Consider the following 21,163-nt stretch of genomic DNA (forward strand, 5'->3'; position numbering starts at 1 on the left):
CCAGTGAGTGCTGTGAGCGCACCAGTCATCCCTATATAGGATCCGAACCCATGGCAGGAGCACTGCTGCGCTCCCAGCACTGCACTCTCCCGAGTGCGCCACGGGCTCGGCCCCACATAGGGTTCTTATAAGGATTAATTGAATAACGTGCTTAGAATTTGCTTGGCACATAATAAGTACTCAATAAATTCTAGCTATTACAATTTTTTTAAATTTAAAAATGAAAATTCTTTCTGTCTTCCTCCAAGCTTTATTCCTCAGAGATAACCACTATAAATAGTTTCATTTGCATTTAAATTCTGTTTGGATTGTGAGTATGTTTACAAAAATAGAATCAAATTTTATCATTAGTTCTTTAGCTTGTTTTTGCACTTAATACTTGATGATCATTTTTCTGTTAGTGTACGTGAGGAAGTGCCCTGTCCTTTTTCAAGAGTATATGGTATTCTGCTGTACAAATATACAATCCTCAATTGATGGGCATTTTCAGATTGTTTACAGGTTTTGCTGTTCTTACCAAAGTATTTAGGTATATTCTGGGACATATATATCTGCACAGATTTCTACACATGTAATCACTAAGTCCAAAGATATGTACATTATACATTTTTATTTATTTATTTATTTTTGTCAGCTGGCTGGTGTAGGGATCCAAACCCATGACCTTGGTGTTACAACACTGTGCTCTAACCAACTGAGCTAACCAGCCAGCCAGTTATAAATTTTGATAGATTTTTTTTGAGGGGTGAATTCCTGAAAAGCTTGTAAAATTCAAAGTTGACCTGACAAAAGATGGTGTTTCTGTTAACCAGCTCTAGTGGCACTGCCGTGAGATGCAGCACAGACACCGTTTACAATGCATTAGACCTTTACAATTATGCCAACTTTCTAATGATGCTATTCTTGAAAGATCTTTAAATTGGGTGGTTTATATTATTTCAACATTTGTCCTGAAATGAGACTTCATTAATAGTGTGATGTCACAGTATTTCAATTTTGAGTAACTCAAAACTTACGTAAAGTGCCAGGCACTTCACATCCCACCAATTGCCATCCAAAAAACTGCTCTATTAATTATACTCCATCCAACAGGATATGAGTATTTTCTTACATCTTTGCCATCATTAATTAGATATTGCTACCCTTTTTAATCTCTTCCGGTCAGATGGTAAAAGTAGTATCATGTTTAATTGACACTTTCCTAATAAGTAGTAAGTTGAGCATTCTGTCATGTTTAATTACCATCTATATTTCTTCTGTAATTTGATTGTTTGTAGCCTCTGTCCATTTGTTTCTGAAGTTTGAATTATTTTTCTGAGACCTTTAAAAATCCGAGGAAACATCTATGTTTTTTTTTTTTTCTCCATTAAATAAAATGGGGAAAAAAACCCAGAAAATTAGCTGTTAGAAACACTTTTAAAAATTTAGTTTAAGGAAAAAATGTACCTACATAAACTCAATTGAAAGTGCTGATTCATGGGTTGAGGTCAAATTCAACATAAAAATAAGTTATTTTCCACCTTATGTCCATTTGAAAGTTGGTTGCTTTTTTTTTTTTAAAGATGACTGGTAAGGGGATCTTAACCCCTGATTTGGTGTTGTCAGCACCATGCTCTCCCAAGTGAGCTAACCGGCCATCCCTATATAGGGATCCGAACCCGTGGCCTTGGTGTTATCAGCACCACACTCTCCCAAGTGAGCCACGGGCTGGCCCTAGTTGTCCATTTTTAAGCTGGTTGCTTAGATCTTGGAATGACTTATAAGTGGTGATAAAGTATTTAGGCCAATCTACAAAAACTAAATGGCAAAGGTTTTTTTATGTCTGCCATTGCATGTGAAAGGAAATGTGGAAGATACAGTTTAGCTGTCAAAGTATTGAAATTTCATTGAACATTTAGATGGTTTATGGGGAAAATGGGACTAAATTTGTGAAATGGGAAGGGCCGAGCCCGTGGCGCACTCGGGAGAGTGCGGCACTGGGAGCGCAGCAGCACTCCCACCGCGGGTTCGGATCCTATATAGGGATGACTGATAAGCTCACAGTGCTCACTGGCTGAGCGCGGTGCGGCAAGTCTCAAAAAGGGCAAAAAAAAAAAAAAAAAGATTATAGGGCTGGCCAATGGCTCACTCGGGAGAGTGCGGTGCTGATAACACCAAGGCCCCGGGTTCGGATCCCATATAGGGATGGCCGGTTCGCTCACTGGCTGAGCGTGGTGCTGACAACACCAAGTCAAGGGTTAAGATCCCCTTACCGGTCATCTTTTAAAAAAAAAAAAAAAAAAAATTGTGAAATGGGGACTATCATGGAAAATTGGCAATAGTAATAAATACTAATAATCCTAAAACATTAGCCTGAGTTCTGATCCTAAGAATACTGGTATACCAGGAATCAGAAAGTGGGAAAGAACAGCCTTTACCTTTTTCCCTAAGCTGGGCCAGCTCCGTGCCATGGGTCCAGAATCCATTTTTTCCAGGTCCCTTTTTCAGAACTATACCTCAGCCATTAACCTGGGACTTAATTTTCTCATTCCCAGCCACCACCTCTTAGTCCACTCCTTGCCATGCTTTCTAATCAGCTGTTCCTTGTCTTCAGCCTGGATGCTAGTTTCTGTAGACCTGGCATTGGGTTCTACAGGTGGAGGGTGAGGTGGGAGAGCGCAAGAGGCCCGGGTGCTGGGAGGCAGCAGGAGAGCCTGGCTCTGGGCTACAGAACAGGGAAGGCAGGTCTAAGTAAGATCTGGCATTTTATCATTTTGTTATTAAATAAATTTTTGAGACTAAAAAATGAATAAATGCACATAGTAAAACAAAAGTTAAATCAGTTTTTAGCCATTTTTTTCCTCTAAATTTTAAGTGCTGCTTTAGCTACATTAGACAAGTTTTGATAAATTGTCTTTATTCTCATTTAGTTGAAAAGAGTTTCTAATTTACATTTTGATTTCTTCTTTGACCCATATATTATTTAGGAATATATTGTTTAATTTCCAGGTAGTTGGAGATTTTGTAGTTATTTTTTTTGTTCTTGATTTGATGTGTGTGGTCAAATTGTGTACTCTGAATGGTTTTAATTTTTTGAATGGTTTTAATTTTTTGAATGGTTTCAATTTTTGTGGCATCCTTTCTCAGGGCTATATTAATTTCCTTATCAATCCAGGTTTAGTATACATGCTGGTGAAGTGATCATTATATTTAATATCTTTTTAAAACATAGAAAGTTACAAATATATAGTGAAATTTCTTCCCTCCCCAACTATCCATTTCCCCTCCATTCCCTTTTATTAGCTATTCTGAAATTGGTTGAAAGATAAACGTTGGCAAGTATGTGGAGAAAAGGAAACCCTTGTACACCATTGGTGGGAGTGCAAATTTGCACAGCCATTATAGAGAACAATAGGAAGGTTCCTCAAATGAATATAGAACTACTATATGATCCAGCAATCACACTACTGGGTATATATCTAAAGGAAATGAAATTGGTGTGTCCCATATTTATTATAACATTATTCACAATAGGCAAGATGTGGAATCAACCTAAGTGTCTATCAAAGAATGAATGGATAAAGAAAATGTGCTTTATCTATACCATGGAATATTATTCAGCCTTAAAAAAGAAGGAAATCCTGTCATTTATGGCAACATGGGTGAACCTGGGGGATGTTATGTTAAGTAAGCCGGCATAGAAAGACAATGCCACATGATCTCACTTATATGTGAGATCTAAAAAAATCAAACTCATAGAAGTAAAGCGTAGAATGGTAGTTACCAGGGGCTGGGGGATGGGGAAGGTTGGGGAGATGTTGGCCAAAGGATACAAAATTTCACTTAGGAGGAATGAGATCTATTGTACAACATAGTGACTGTCGTTAATAACAATGTATTGTATTTTTGAAGATCCCTAAGAAAGAGATTTTTTTTTTTTTTCCTTTTTGTCTTTTTTCGTGTCCGGCAACGGATCGCAACCCTCANACCCGTGGCCTTGGTGTTATCAGCACCACACTCTCCCAAGTGAGCCACGGGCTGGCCCTAGTTGTCCATTTTTAAGCTGGTTGCTTAGATCTTGGAATGACTTATAAGTGGTGATAAAGTATTTAGGCCAATCTACAAAAACTAAATGGCAAAGGTTTTTTTATGTCTGCCATTGCATGTGAAAGGAAATGTGGAAGATACAGTTTAGCTGTCAAAGTATTGAAATTTCATTGAACATTTAGATGGTTTATGGGGAAAATGGGACTAAATTTGTGAAATGGGAAGGGCCGAGCCCGTGGCGCACTCGGGAGAGTGCGGCACTGGGAGCGCAGCAGCAGTGAAATGGGGACCATCATGGAAAATTGGCAATAGTAATAAATACTAATAATCCTAAAACATTAGCCTGAGTTCTGATCCTAAGAATACTGGTATACCAGGAATCAGAAAGTGGGAAAGAACAGCCTTTACCTTTTTCCCTAAGCTGGGCCAGCTCCGTGCCATGGGTCCAGAATCCATTTTTTCCAGGTCCCTTTTTCAGAACTATACCTCAGCCATTAACCTGGGACTTAATTTTCTCATTCCCAGCCACCACCTCTTAGTCCACTCCTTGCCATGCTTTCTAATCAGCTGTTCCTTGTCTTCAGCCTGGATGCTAGTTTCTGTAGACCTGGCATTGGGTTCTACAGGTGGAGGGTGAGGTGGGAGAGCGCAAGAGGCCCGGGTGCTGGGAGGCAGCAGGAGAGCCTGGCTCTGGGCTACAGAACAGGGAAGGCAGGTCTAAGTAAGATCTGGCATTTTATCATTTTGTTATTAAATAAATTTTTGAGACTAAAAAATGAATAAATGCACATAGTAAAACAAAAGTTAAATCAGTTTTTAGCCATTTTTTTCCTCTAAATTTTAAGTGCTGCTTTAGCTACATTAGACAAGTTTTGATAAATTGTCTTTATTCTCATTTAGTTGAAAAGAGTTTCTAATTTACATTTTGATTTCTTCTTTGACCCATATATTATTTAGGAATATATTGTTTAATTTCCAGGTAGTTGGAGATTTTGTAGTTATTTTTTTTGTTCTTGATTTGATGTGTGTGGTCAAATTGTGTACTCTGAATGGTTTTAATTTTTTGAATGGTTTTAATTTTTTGAATGGTTTCAATTTTTGTGGCATCCTTTCTCAGGGCTATATTAATTTCCTTATCAATCCAGGTTTAGTATACATGCTGGTGAAGTGATCATTATATTTAATATCTTTTTAAAACATAGAAAGTTACAAATATATAGTGAAATTTCTTCCCTCCCCAACTATCCATTTCCCCTCCATTCCCTTTTATTAGCTATTCTGAAATTGGTTGAAAGATAAACGTTGGCAAGTATGTGGAGAAAAGGAAACCCTTGTACACCATTGGTGGGAGTGCAAATTTGCACAGCCATTATAGAGAACAATAGGAAGGTTCCTCAAATGAATATAGAACTACTATATGATCCAGCAATCACACTACTGGGTATATATCTAAAGGAAATGAAATTGGTGTGTCCCATATTTATTATAACATTATTCACAATAGGCAAGATGTGGAATCAACCTAAGTGTCTATCAAAGAATGAATGGATAAAGAAAATGTGCTTTATCTATACCATGGAATATTATTCAGCCTTAAAAAAGAAGGAAATCCTGTCATTTATGGCAACATGGGTGAACCTGGGGGATGTTATGTTAAGTAAGCCGGCATAGAAAGACAATGCCACATGATCTCACTTATATGTGAGATCTAAAAAAATCAAACTCATAGAAGTAAAGCGTAGAATGGTAGTTACCAGGGGCTGGGGGATGGGGAAGGTTGGGGAGATGTTGGCCAAAGGATACAAAATTTCACTTAGGAGGAATGAGATCTATTGTACAACATAGTGACTGTCGTTAATAACAATGTATTGTATTTTTGAAGATCCCTAAGAAAGAGATTTTTTTTTTTTTTCCTTTTTGTCTTTTTTCGTGTCCGGCAACGGATCGCAACCCTCAGTGTCGCGCCCGTACTGGACCGGGACCGGCAACGGGATCGCAACCCTCAGTGTCGCACCCACACCTCGCTCAGCCAGTGAGCGGGAACCGGTCTGTATGTGGGATCCGAACCCTCGGCGGGAGCGCTGCCGCGCTCCCAAGCAGCGCACTGTTGCGCCACCGGGCCGGCCCCTAAGAAAGAGATTTTAAGTGTTCTCACCACAAAAAAAAGATAAGTGAGGTTATGCATATATACATATGTTCATTAGCTCTATCAAGCTCTACAATGTATACATATTTCAAAACATCATGTTGTACATGATAAATATACATAATTTTTACTTGTCAATTTAAAATTTTAATTAATGAATGAAAAAGTCAGTATCGTTTCCAAGTGTATTTTATTACAAATGCATAAATAATGTATACTATTTTTATTTGTTTAAAATTTGTATGTAAATTTATTATACCGTATTTATCCTTTTCACCTTTGTTTCATTAATCAACACTGTTTTTGAGATTTATCCATGTTTATATATGTAGGTCTAGTTATTTCATTTCACTGGCTTGTATTACAGTTTTTATTGTATTATGAACCAAGTTTAGTCAACCATTTTCCTTGCTAAGGATAGTTAGGTGGTTTCCACTTTTTCACACTTTTTCTTTATCCTCTTCATTTATCTATGTGATAGCTTCTCTAACTTGGGTGCGTAGAAGTGCATTTGTCATTTTGGAGGATATGTGTCTCTTCATCTTTACTAGGTATTGACAATCTGCTTTCCAAATGAGTTAAATCAATTTATACTCCATTGGCATTTTATGAGAGATGCTATTTCCCCATATTCTTATGAACATTTGTTGTACTCAGAGATCCATATACATTTTTGCCAAACTAGGTATGTAAATTACCTGACTATTAATGAGGTTGAATATCTTATATTTATTGACCTCTTGGGTTTTCCCTTCTGAGAACTAATTCATCTTTGCCTATTTTTTCTTTTTTTAAAGGTGACTGGTAAGGGGATCTTAACCCTTGACTTGATGTCGTCAGCACCATGGTCACCCATTGAGCTAACCAGCCATCCCTATATGGGATCTGAACCCGTGGCCTTGGTGTTATCAGCCCCACCCTCTCCCGAGTGAGCCATGGGCTGCCCCCATCTTTGCCTATTTTTTCTTTTTTTAAAGGTGACTGGTAAGGGGATCTTAACCCTTGACTTGATGTCGTCAGCACCATGGTCACCCATTGAGCTAACCAGCCATCCCTATATGGGATCTGAACCCGTGGCCTTGGTGTTATCAGCACCACACTCTCCCGAGTGAGCCATGGGCTGGCCCCATCTTTGCCTATTTTTTTCTACCTGGTTTTCTTTTTTTGTATTGATTGCAGAAAGATTTTTTATATACATATTTTGAATACTAATTCTTTGGTCTCGTTATATGTGCTACAAATATTTCACCACGTTTTTAACTGTACCTTTTCACTTTGTGCTGTTGTTTGAATGTATCTTCCTCAAAGTTCATGTGTTGGAAACTTAATCCCCAATGCAACAGTGTTAAGGAATGGGTCATTTAAGAGACAATTAATGTCATTATCACAGGAATGGGTTTGTTATTACAAGAGTGGGTTCGTTATAAAAGTGGGTTTGGCCCTCTCACTGTCTCTCACATGCTCTCTCACCATGTGGTGACTTCTGCCATGTTATGATGCAGCAAAAAGGCCCTCACCAGATGTGGCCCCTCAGTCTTGGACTTCCCAGCTTCCAGAACCATGAGCTGAAAAAATTTCTGTTCATTACATACTACTCAGTCTATAGTATTCATTTATAGCAGCATAAAACAGACTAAGATACTTTGTTTATGTTGTCTTTACCCATACTGTTTATAATTTTAATGCATCTGGGCTGGCCAGTTAACTCAGTTGGTTAGAGCATGGCCTTGTAACACCACGGTCAAGGCTTCAGTTCCCTTGCTGCCAGCTGCCCCCCGCTACCCCCCAAAAACTTAATGCAGTCAGATCTGTCAGTCTTTTAGTTTATTGCTTGCACTTTTGTGTTTTGTTTAAGAAATCTTTACCTACCCTGATTTTATAAGGATATAACCCTATTTTTAATTCTAAATATTTTATGATTTGTTTTTCATTTTTAGGTCTTAAGCTTATCTCAAGTTTTTTTTTGGATATGATGGGATGAAACATTATAACTTTTTTTCTATATAGCTGGTCATTGTTCCCAGCATCATTTCTAGGATGGTTTAGTTATTCCATGCTGTTTTGTAATCTCATCTTTTACATATTCTAGGTTCCAATATGTACCTGTCATTTCCAGGGCTATTTTTTTCCATTGGTTTTTTTGTTTCACACCAACACACTCACTGCTTTTTTTTTTTTTTTTTTTTTTTTTTAAATTTAAAATTACGTAGTGGTTCGCTTTCATGGCTTGTATTCTTTTTCTCTTGGACCACACTGGTCTAGATAGCATGAAGAAGCGATGTTACTTTCTTAAGAAAAGTTGTAGCACATTGAAAAACATGGATTTATGTACGTAGTTTCTTTTTTTTTTTTTTTACAAAAGATGACCGGTAAGGGGATCTTAACCCTTGACTTGGTGTTGTCAGCACCACGCTCAGCCAGTGAGCGAACCGGCCATCCCTATATGGGATCCGAACCCGGGGCCTTGGTGTTATCAGCACCGCACTCTCCCAAATGAGCCACGGGCCGGCCCCGACACTCACTGCTTTAATTGCAGTCTTTACAGTGACTTTGCTTGCCTGTTAAGATGAATTCATCTTCCTTTTCCTATCTTTTACAAAGGATTTTCTTGACTTTTTACTCTGCACGTGAGTTTTAAGATCAGCTGATAAAGCTATGCAAAAGTCCCTGTTGAGATTTTAACCGTAATTGGATATTGAACTTCTAGATTTTTGAGAGAATTGTCGTCCTTTGGTATTGAGTCTTCTCAACATGAGCATGGTTATTTCTCCATTTATCTAGGTCTTCTTTTATGTTTTCAATAAAGTTTTAGTGTTTTCTTCATAAAGTTTGCATACATATTTTGTTCAAACTTTCCTAAGTCACCTTACAATTTTTGGTTGCTAAGAATAAGATCATTTTTAAAAATGTAAATTCTATTTTAATTTTTTAATATATAAATTATGCATATGTTTTCTAAAATCAAAAGTGTAAAACAGTGTACATTCAGAGGCTTGCTTCCATCCCTATTTGTTCTACCCTTTTCTTCTCTTGCTCTATATGTAGCTACTTTTGCTCTATTTCTTCTTTCAGTGTTTCTTTCTGCTCATATAAACAAATTCATAAATATATTTTTTTCTCTCCCCACCCCCAACTTATACAAATGGTAGCATTCCACTCATACTGTTCAGCACCTTATTTTTTCACCATTATATTCTGGAGATCACTTCACACCTTGGGAAATATTCTTCATTTTATTTTACAGCTGTATAGTATTTCTTTGTGGGATGCACAGGAATCCTAGTGATGAAAATTTGGGTTGTTTCTGATCTTGTTATATCTCAAATAATGCCAAAGTGAATAACCTTGTGCATAGGTTATTTCAGTGTGAGATTACTGGGTCAAAAGATAAATGCATATCAACTTATAATTTTGAATTAATATTTGCTTATATATAAATAAATGATATTGATCTTTTTCCAGTAGAATTTCTTGACTTTTGTAGGTTAATACTTAGATCATATGCAGTAATGGCAGGCAGTTTTTCCTTGCTTTCTAACCATGACGCATTTTTATATTTTCCCTTTTTTTTTTCTTTTTTCTTGCTTTGACTTCTAAAACAATATTGAATAGAAATAGTGAGTGTGGGCATTCTGGTCTCATTCCTGACATTACAGATCCTTATACCATCATGATTAGGGGGATGCATTGTGGAGCAAACTTCCTGAGTTCAATCTTAGTTCTGCCACTTTCTCACTATGTGATCTTGGGCAAGCCACTCATTCTCTCTGTTCCTCATCCTTCTCTCTTTAAAAGGGGAATAATAATAACACTCATCTCATAGGGTTACTGTGAGGATTAAATAATATCACACTTTATATATACAACAAGAACAGCACCTGGCAAATACTGAATACTGTACAAATTATTATTATTGTTACGATTATTGGGTTTTGGTAACTACCCTATATCATGTTATTAGGTTAAGGAAGTTCCCCTTTATTACTAGTTTTCTAGGAGTTTTTACTCATGAATAGGTGTTCTTTGGAACAAATTGTGTAAGATATGAATTGTCTGTTCTTAGAGAGTTTATTAAGCTAATCTGTAAAGCAGTGTAGACCTGAAGCTTTACTTGGTGTTTTCTTTTCTTAATCAATCAGTGGTTCAATTTATTTACTGGTTATAACCTCTCAGGTTTTCTCTTTCTTCTTGAGTCGGAATTGGTAAATTATAGTTTTCTGGATGTTTGTCTAATTTATCTGATTTCAAATTAATTGGTGTAAAGATTTTTCTAAGTCTCTGTTGTGATTACAGTTATATTCTCATATTTATTTCTGATAAAATTGATTCATGCTTTTGTTCTTTTTTTCTTGTTCATTCTTGGAAATTTATCTATTTTATTCATCTTTTTTTAATTATCAACTTTTTGGTTTCCTTGATCATTTACATTGTTTTTTTTCTATTTTACTAATTTTTGTTCTTATCTTTGTTATTTTCTTCCTTCTAATTTGGGGGTAATCAACTTTTTTATTTGGTTCCATAGCTCATTCATATTTGATCTTTGTTTTTCTTGTGCTAATATACACATATAAAGTAGTGACTTTTTCTCTAACAACCACTATATCCACACATTTTGTTATGTGGAATTTGTCACTTAAATTTAAATATTTACAAATTGAATCTATGATGTCTCCTTTGACATATAAATTACTCAGAAATGTGTTTAAATTTCCAGTGTTTGAAGGGTTATGATAGATGAATGTTTGTGCCCTCCCCTAGCTTCATATGTTGAACTATAACCTTCAGTGTGGCTATATTCGGACAAGGGGCCTCTAAGGAAGTAATTAAGGTTTAATAAGGTCATAAGGGTGGGGCCTTAATTGGACAGAATTAGTGTCCTTGTAAGAAGAGACATCAGAGGATCATTCCCTCTTTCCAGCTCACAAAGAGGAGGTGACATGAGCACATAGCAAGAGAAGCCAAGAGAGGAGGCCTCAGAATAAAACCTACCTTGCCCGCATCTTGATCTTGGACTTGCCACTTCCAGAACTGTGAGAAATAAATTTCTTTATAAATATAAGGGTATTATATTTTCGTTATTGATTTCTAAGTGTATTGCATTAAGATCTGAGAACCTGGTCCTATGTGATATCAGTCCTTTGCTGGATGTGGCCTAGCTCATGGTCAGATTTTACAAATGTTCCATGTATACCTGACACAAATTGAAATTGAAATAATTCTTCTAATTGTTAGGTGCAGGGTTCTTTTTTATGTCCACTGAAGAAATTTTATTAATAGTGTTATTCATATATTCTATATCTTTACTAATTTTTTTCTGTTTGGTGTATCGAGTATTGACAGAGGTATTATAAAATCTCCTGCTATAATGGAGGATTTGTCTTTTTTTTTCATGATAATTATATCAGTGTTTGCTCTGTGTATTTTGTTAGGGCAATATTAGTTTAGAAGTATTAAGTCCTCCTGGCAAATTACTCCTTTTATCATTAAATAATGGTCCTCCTTATCCCTAATAATGAGTGTTTCTTTAAAGTATATTTTGTCTGGTATTAATATAATTGTATCAGCTTTATTTTGGTTTGAGTTGGTCTGTCTTTTCCATTCTATTCCTTTCACTTTTCCATATCATTTTTTTTTTTAAGTATCTCTCTTGTAAATAGCATGTAGCCATAATGATTTGTGTGCATGTGTGTATATGTGTGCATTTATGCATTATGTATCTGAGAGTGTTTTAACTGGCATAATTAGTTCATTTTCATTTATTGTGATTGCTAATATGCTTGTAATTTCTGTCCTCTTATTTTGTGCATTTATCTTATACTTTCTATTTGCTTTTTTGTTTTGTTTCCATTTCCTCCTTTCTATTGAGTTTTCTTTTTTCTTTCTTTCTTTTTTTTTTTTAAAGATGACTGGTAAGGGGATCTTAACCCTTGACTTAGTGTTGTCAGCACCACACTCTCCCAAGTGAGCCACAGGCCAGCCCTTGAGTTTTCTTTACTCCATTTTTTCCTCTCAAAACAGAGATCACATTTCCCTCTCTATCTTGCAGATGTGGCCATGTGACCCAGTTTTGCTCAGTAAAATGTGAGCTGAAGTTATTATCAGATCTTCTCAGAAAGTGCCTCCAGATAAGTGGAGACTCAACTTATATGCACATTTTTGTTCCTTGCCCCACCCCTTTGAACTACTGGAACATGGCTGTGACACTTAGGGAACAGGAACTATCTTAGAGTGACCCTGAAGAGGAGAGCCACATCATAAGACTGTGAGACTGAAAGATAAAAGGACCCTGGGACATTGATGACATAGTGGAGCTCTCATACCAGCCTTTAACTGCCTATCTCCAGACTCTAACTGTGAGAGAATTAAAAAAACAACAACCCTATTTGGCTATGCCACCTTAAATTGAGTTTTCTGTTTTGTTCAGCTGTGAACCAATCTCCGACTGATTACACACTATTTTGGAAGTTGTCCTTGTATTTTGATGGAGTTTGGATGTGCTGTCCCCTCCAAAACTCATGTGGAGATCTGATCCCCAATGTGGCAGTGTTGGAAACTGATTGAGTCATGGGTGCGGATCCCTCATGAATGGATTAATGCTCTCCCTGGGGGAGGAGGAGTAATGAGTGAGTTCTCGCTCTGTTAGTTCCCGTGAGAGCTCGTTGCTTAAAAAGACTCTGGCACCTTCTCTCTCTCTCTTGCTTCTTCTCGCCATGTGATCTGCTTGTACGTACGGGCTGCTGCCACTTTCCACCATGAGCAGAAGCAGCCTGAGGCCCATGCCAGATGCAGCTGTCCCAGAATCTTTGTAAGCCAAATAAACCTCTGTTCTTTATAAATTACCCAGTCTCAGGTAATTCTGTTATAGCAACACAAAATGGACTAATACATATTTCTTTTTCTTTTTCTTTTTTTTAGTACTGTCCTCTAAGTTTTTAACAAGTTTAATTTAACATGACTTACAAAACTCTAACAATTATTGATATTTCTTTTTTTTTTTTTTTTTTAAAGATGACCATTAAGGGGATCTCAACCCTTGGCTTGGTGTTGTCAGCACCACGCTCAGCCAGTGAGCAAACCGGCCATCCCTATATAGGATCCGAACCCATGGCCTTGGTGTTATCAGCACCACACTCTACCGAGTGAGCCATGGGCCGGCCCTAATTATCGATATTTCTATCTGTGCTGTGAACATAAAGGATCTAAGAGTGTTTACATTCTAAAAATCTACCTTCTACCTTACATGTAATTGTTGACTGGTGTTTTGATTTGCCTTGTTTTGCCACCTCTTCCAAAATTTATTTAAAACATGTTTTATAAAGTAGCAGTTGTTTAGATTTGCCTGTGTTTACTGCCATTTCTTTTTTCATCATTGCTTCTGGAATTCTATTTCATCCTTCTATGTAAATTTCTTTCTTTTTGAAGTATATCTTTAGTTGTTCAGAATTTCATCATCTAAATCAAGTCTATGTGTGGATGGGGCACCTCAGGTTGCCCTCTAGAGTTGAAACTTGTGAATGAGACCACTTTTCTGCCCCTCCCCCACCCAACATATAATAATTGGACGGTCATGAGAGAACCACAGTAGACACTGCTCTTGAAAAAGTGGAGGAATGGGAGTCACACAGGAGTAATTAGTCCAGAGAAATTCTAAAGTCCAGCAGGGCATAGGTTGTCAGTTCTTGATTAAGGCTCAAGACCTGGCACTAAGTCTTTATGGCTCTTGGCTTCTCCCTCGGGGCTCTTGATTCAACCCTCTGAGTTATCCATCCATCTTTTCCCACAAAAGGTAGCCTGCACCTACAGATGCATAGTTTTCTCAGCTTCCTGCTTTCAGAAGTTTGGTAGTCGGAAGTCTTCTTTTCCTTTTGTACTACCAATGACCCTTTCTCTTTAAGTTGGCTGGCAGCGTTTCTGCCAATAAATTCTCTTAAAAACGTCATGGGTTGTCTATTACTTTTATTGGGGTTCACTCCATTATACAAAACCACATCTACACATCTCTTTGAGATAAGCCCTTCTCTACCTTGAGCATCTGCCCTTGACTTCTTTTTTTTTAAAAAAAGATAACCGGCAAAGGGATCTTAACCCTTGACTTGGTGTTATCAGAACCACACTCACCCGAGTGGTGAGCCACAGGCTGGCCCATGCCCTTGACTTCTGAGTGTTAACACCCTTAAGCTTCATGGAAGCCCTAAGTTTTGACTGAATGGTTCATTTTTTTTTTTTTTTTTTCAAAAGATGACCAGTAAAGGGATTTTAGCCCTTGACTTGGTGCTGTCAGCACCACACTCTCCCGAGTGAGCTAACCGGCCATCGTACATAGGGATCCGAACCTGTGGTCTTGGTGTTATCAGCACCACATTCTCCCGAGTGAGCCACGGGCTGGCCCCCAACTGAATGGTTCTTAACAGAGCATCTTATAGCCACACTCTTGGTTTCATTTTTGTACCATGTTTTCCTTACATTGTCCTGAATTTGATCTTTGCCTGGGAGCTGTTTCTTAATTCTAGCATTGTTTGACATCTGAAGAGGCAGAAAATGTTCGAAACCAGCAAATTCTCATTCTTTTTAAAGAGACCTTTCTTTAGCTTATCTCTTCCCTCTGATCTTTTATTTTAAGCAGCAAGAAGAAATCAGGCAGCATGTTCAACTCTCTGCTTGGAAATTTCCTTAGCTAAATCATTAGGTACAAAAATGGATTAGCAATCCATTAGGTACATTTCCTTCTTTCCATATTATAGTAAGCAATAATGCTGCTAAAATTTCTGTTACTACATGACAAGGATCCCCTTTCCTCCAGTTTTTAATAGTATTTTCCTGTTTCCCTTAAGTCCTCACCTTTAAAACCTCCTCAGAGTCCATCAAGCTTCTATACTGATTTCTTGTCGTTTCTTTAGGCTTTCACTAACACTCTTCTCACACACATTCAAATTTCTATGACCCTTCCAATTTCCAAGCCATTCCTACACTTTAGGTTTCATTATGGCAGCACAACACTTGTAGGCACTTACATCTTTATTTATCTATTGCTGTGTAACAAATTATCCCAAAACTTAATGGCTTAAAATAATAATAAATGTTTATTATCTCAAACAGTTTTTGTGTTTGAATTTGGCAATGGTTTAGGAATTTCCATTCCCAGTCAGGAATTTGGCAATGGTTTAGCTGAGTGGTTCTGATTTGGAGATTGCATGGTGTTGCGTGGTGTTTCAGTCATCTGAAGGCTCGACTGGGGCTGCAGAATCCCATTCCAGGATGGCTTATACACATGGCTGAGAAATCAATGCTGGTGGTTAGCAGGAGGCTTCAATTTCTTGGCACATGGACCTCCCTGTATGCTGCTGAGTATCATCAGGACATGGAAGTTGGCTTCCCCCAGAGTGAGTGATCCAAGAGAGCAAAGTACAAGTCCCAATGTCTTTTATGCCTTAGCCTTGGAATATCATTTGTGCAATATCCTATTGATGACACAAGTCAGCCCTATTCATTGTGGGATAGGAACATCCAGGGGCATGAATCCAGAAGTAGAGAATCATTGGAGCCACATAATCCAACATAAAGTTAGTGATTTTATTTTTCAAAATGAGTTTGTTTTAATATATATATATATATTTTCTTATTTCAAGAGAAATGTGTTGGTTACATGTTGGTTACAAAAAAAGTACCAAAAAAAAAAGCAATTTTTTCCCCAAATACTCCAACACCTGTATACTTTGAAACCATCACATTTCATACCTAGGTGTATACATCCTTTTATAACTTTTACATTTTTAATAGTTTATTGGTAGAGACTTCCTAAAGTACATCCGAGCATGCTTTGAGCATGTTTTCTTGGCATTTTAAAGTGTTCAAACATGTATCTCCAATTATGTACAGGTTTTTTTTCCCTCCAATAAATAAGCACTGCTTTCTCTTCTTATTCTGATGGTGGGCCAGGGGTTCTGTACAATACCTACCCTTTAAGACTGAGTTTTTGACAAGGCTGTTTCTCTCTCAAGAAAGCCCTTACACTTTAGAAGTGCTTTGAATGGGACACACTAGGAATTCAGAAGCAACTTAAATCCTAATGCCTCTAGAAAGCTGGGCTAACCAGTTTTGGAGAGAAATCTTATATACCTGGCTCTTCCATGCTAACACAATTGGGGCTTGTGTTAAACACAAGCGGCCCAATACTAACATTCTGAAATCAGCGAGCCCAACTTCTAGGATCACAGTTCTGCCTGCTTCTACAGGGAGATCGTTGCTGGTGACAGCCGCATCCCACTTACTCCAGAGAGATTTTTCAGGTGTAGGAAAAGAGGTGGTCCCCAAATCTTGGACATTTAGTCTAAAAGAGTGCACTCTCTCTCTTCTAAGAGCAGTTCTCTGGAAAATCTTGCTATAGGGGTGCTTTCTGAGTTAGAAGGGAAAAAATGAGAAACTGAGAAACCCCCCAGCTTTGGGACCCCTGGAATCCACACACACAGCCCATCAGTCTGTTTTCCTCTCTTTTAAAAGGAGGTTGCCTTTCCCTCCAAAATTTTAGGAAATTATACTGCTAATATGGGTTTATTCTAGAAAGATCAGAAAATACAGATAAGCAAAAGGAAGAAAATGAAAATTACTACCCGTATTTAACCACTGTTTAAATTTGAACATCTATCCTTCCAAACATATTTCTACTTCTTGGTTATTCAGGGAGCTGGGGGAAAAATCCTTTTTTCTTCCTATATCAGACATGTTTGGGTAGATCATTGTATTGGTTGATTCTTTTTTTTTCTTTTTTATATTGGTTGATTCTTTATGAAATATTTCCTAATTTTGAATGAGTGAGAAGGTATGAAAAATACTAGGCAAAAGTTAAAATAGGGCCGGCCCCGTGGCGCACTGCTACAGTGCGCTGCTTGAGAGCACGGTGGCGCTCCCGCTGAGGGTTCGGATCCCACATACAGACCGGTTCCCGCTCACTGGCTGAGCGAGGTGTGGGAGCAACACCGAGGGTTGCGATCCCGTTGCCGGTCTGGGTCCGGTACGGGCGCGACACTGAGGGTTGCGATCCGTTGCTGGACACGAAAAAAAGACAAAAAAAAGGAAAAAAAAAAAAGTTAAAATAACTCTCATGAAATATTTGCCTTTTTCTATTTTTTTTTTTTTATTATTGTGTAAAGATAGGGATGAAAGAAGGTAAAGAGGAAGGAAGAAAAATTTGGTGGAAAAACAACATATATAAATAAGAGGACAAAAATCAACTAAAATTCAGAGACATTAATGTCTTTCAGACCAATTTGGGGAGTGAGGGGGGGTGGTAGAAAATCCGCATGGACCAGCATCTTTTTTCTCAATGTAGCTGCCCAGTCAGGGGGCTATGAGGACCATGATAATGCCCAGACTAGTAAAGTCAGTCATATATACTGGCATTTGGTGCCCATGAAATCAAGTGGATGCCGATATCACTGTGTTAAACAGTGAATGTCCCGAAAAGATTCTGATCTCAGGGTAGGGACAGCAATTGGAAACAAATGTCTCAGAAATGCATGCTATTAGTCCCAAAGGCAGCTTGGTAAAAGTATGAATGACTCAGCATAATCTAATTTCACTCCCAGGGGAAGAAAGTGCACTGAAGCGTGTATCTCACTGATTATTGTTATAGTTTTTATGTGACTACACATAATAACCATGTTGGTTTGTTGGTTTCTTTGAATTACAGTTCAAGTTGCCTTAATATTTGGTGCAAGAGTATTAGACTATATCTTCAATTTGTGCCAAGGTAAATTTGACTTCCTTGAATGGCTCTCAGACAGTTTGCTCCTGAATATCATTTCTTATCTGGATCTTGAAGATGTTGCTAGGCTTTCTCAGACATCACGCAGATTTGCAAAGGTAATAGTCAATTATTTTGTGTCTATATAGAATTTTCAATGTGCTTTCTCAAAGCTTTTTTTTTTAATAGAGCAGTGATTTATTATTTGTATTCCTTTTTTTTTTCCCCCTTTTTAATGAAACTAGGTCACTGCTTACAAAAACCAGCACGAGCATTTGTGCCCATCCCCTTCATAGTTCCCATGGTTCAGCTTCTCCCCCTCTCACAGGAACTGAAACAAAGTAGGTGTGGAACAGCCACCACCACAGACTCATTGAACAACATGAGGGGAGATGCCCTGGGCTCCAACCCTGAGCCTTTAGAGGGTGACAGTTCTTCCTCCCATGTCTGTTCCCCTGGGGCCTGGAGGTCGCATGAATGAGGGTGGTCCATGCCGCTATGGCTCTCACGCTGCCTCCCAGACCAGAGTGAAATGATGTGAATGTCCTGCCCCATAGATGCTCCCCTCCATAGATGCCCCCCTCTCCAGTAGTTTTCACCCTCCACCCCCACACCCCTGACTCTACCCCACAACTGAGATGAGACCCAACTTCCATTGCAAGGGTCAGGGCCTGCAGGCTATAGAACTCGAGTCTCCTGTCCATGCCTGTTGAAGCAATGAACTTGGCGTGGTGCCCAAAGACCACTTCTGTGGTCAGGCTGCTATGCTCTGTAAGGTGAAGAATCTCCATCCACTGTTTGGAGATGTAGATCTGGGCATCCATGCCCCCAAGAGACAGGAAGTTACAACTGAGGTAAAAAATCAATGATTTCACCTCAAAGTTGTTATCCAGCTGCAATGTTCTGAAGTTCTTAAGCTTGTGCAGATCCCAGAGCTTGACAGAGAAGTCATCAGCCTCTCTAGCCAGATAGTAGCCGTCCTCGGAGAAGGCAATGCTGGTGATGGGGCCTGAGTGCCCAGGGAAGTTGGGCATGTTGGTGCATTCCTTCAGGTCCCAGATCTTGATCTGAGAGTCTATGGTTCCTGTTTCAATGATGAGTCCATCAGGGTGGAGCTGCACACAGGTGAGAGAGCAGCTGGAGGTCTCATCTGTCACCTTGATGAGCACACGCCCTGTCTGGATGTCAGAGAAGGCACGGTACTGGTCATCAGAGAAGCTTAGGAGACAGTCACCAGTGACATGGAAGCTGAGGCCTGTCACAGCACTCTAATGGGTTTGAATAACCTATACACAAGAGGTGTTTGAGACCGACCAAATCCTGATGGTGGCATCTGGAGAGGCAGAAGACACCAGCTTCTGAGAGGGTGAAACACCACACTGGTGACCTTTTTGGTATGGCCTTTGAGAGTGGCCAGGATCTTCTCAGAACTCTTGTCAAAGACAAAGTTTTTATCTGCCCCACCACTGAGAATCTTCTTGGTGTCGGAGGGGCAGAGGTCTAGAACAAGGATCCCAGGTATTTGCTGAGCTCTTCTGGCTTCACCAGCTCTTCAGGCACAGTCTTCCCTCTCTTCTTACACTCCATGGTTAGCACAATGGCCTTGTTTTGAAGCTTCTGGATAATCTCAGGGGTTATTCCCACCAGCTTGCCCAAATCCATTGGCTCACCTGCACTCATAATACTTGGCTATGAGCTTGGCACAGACTGGGGCACGATGACACTAGCCTGCGGTTTCACTGTAGCCAGAGCTTCTCAGGCAGCAATGGTCCTTGGTGAGTAGGGCAATGACATGGCAGGCGGCATTATGCTGGTACAGATCATGGGACAGTTCTTGGTGGGTTGTCTGCAGCTGCAGGCACAGAGTGCAGCTGTGCTGCATGACCACATCCCATTCATCCTGCAAGGCTTTCAGGATGGCTGGGATGCTGGTGGCTGAGAGAGGCTTGGGCCAGCTTGGGTGAGCAACTTTTATGTCAGTGAGCTGCTCCTCAGACAGAGGCTAGTTGTTGATGGGGTCTCTACAATTCTCTGCAATGTATTTCTCAGTGAGCCGCCACTGCTAGACATGATTAGAGACAGGGGACACACATGGGTGCTCTGGCACGTCATTGGAGATGGAGCAGATCAGGGACATGGCACAGTCACTAAGCTCCAAGGCACCTCACACCAGGGTCCTGGACTAGCTGCTGCTTGCATTTATTTCAACAGTCATTTGTTGAGTACTAACCTTGTGACAGACACAGTCCTAAGCACACAGACAGCACAGATGAAAAGATATTATTCCTGCTCTCAAGGAACTTACACTCTACTGGGAGAGATTCATGCAGATACAGATAATTACAATATAGTATGATCAATTCAACAAAGATGTGTGTGCAAGGTACAAAGACAGTGCAAAGTGATTTCCTTTGCCTGGCTTCACAGAAGGGGATTACTTTATATGGAGTTTGACAGGTGGTCTGGAGGACTAGGGTCATTCCAGGTCAAGGGGCATTCAAGGCCAGGCACAGCTCAGGCGGAGGCATGGTGACATAAGAGAACAGGCAAGTGGTAACCACCCACATCCATGTCCACTTCTTCCAGTAACAGCCATTGCTGAGTTGCAGGATGTGTGGTTTGGTGGCCGTCCATCGCAGTGCCCTGTTCTCCTTCTCGCCCCATGCTGACCAGATGAACTCTCTCACCACTTTGAATCCTCAGCAGAATGTACACAAGAACAGAAAACACAGTTGGTGCTGATTTCAGCCAGTGTCAGGGCCTTGACATGACCTTTATCAGTTCCACTCCTGGATCCTGGAAGGTGCCTTGATTCCTGCCCCTTCAGCTGTTTCTTCAATTCTACAGCCCCTCCCTCCACAATCATACACTTACTCACCTGCCATTCAATCCCTTTTCAGCTGAAGTTCGTCAAAGTGGGAGTCTGTTGCTTGCAATAAAGAACACGATGAGCTCGATATTTAGAGTATGTAATGTATTGGGACAATGTCAATTTATAAAAGAACACACAGTTTCCAGGATAATTCAAATAATAATCTTAAATCTAAAAAGTCAACATTTTCCACAATAATGTGATAAAATTTCTTGAGTTTAAAAATTAATTTAAAGTAATTTAATCTGCATTACTTATATCCCTTTTGAGTATAGAAAAAATATATATATTTACTTGATTTTTTCCCCCTAAAAATGGAGGGCCAGAAATAAGTACTCATGAGTAATCATCATACGTGTGTGTGTGTGTATTTTTTTTG

The 21,163-nt window shown here is 39.0% G+C and overlaps 1 protein-coding gene and 1 pseudogene across 1 annotated transcript in view; one reads left to right on the forward strand and one right to left on the reverse strand.

Annotated features, from left to right (window-relative positions):
- Positions 1-21,163, forward strand: part of FBXO36 (F-box protein 36) — a gene marked incomplete at its 5' end in the record, with an annotated part of 48,006 nt that overhangs the window by 8,233 nt on the left and 18,610 nt on the right. Inside the window, one exon of the mRNA XM_008593592.1 lies at positions 17,859-18,031. Within this exon, the coding sequence (XP_008591814.1) occupies positions 17,859-18,031 (173 nt within the window). The remainder of the gene's footprint in view (positions 1-17,858; positions 18,032-21,163) is intronic.
- Positions 18,203-20,049, reverse strand: LOC103609238 (annotated as a pseudogene).

Source organism: Galeopterus variegatus, unplaced genomic scaffold (genome assembly GCF_000696425.1).
Source record: "Galeopterus variegatus unplaced genomic scaffold, G_variegatus-3.0.2 Scaffold9375, whole genome shotgun sequence".
Taxonomy (NCBI): domain Eukaryota; kingdom Metazoa; phylum Chordata; class Mammalia; order Dermoptera; family Cynocephalidae; genus Galeopterus; species Galeopterus variegatus.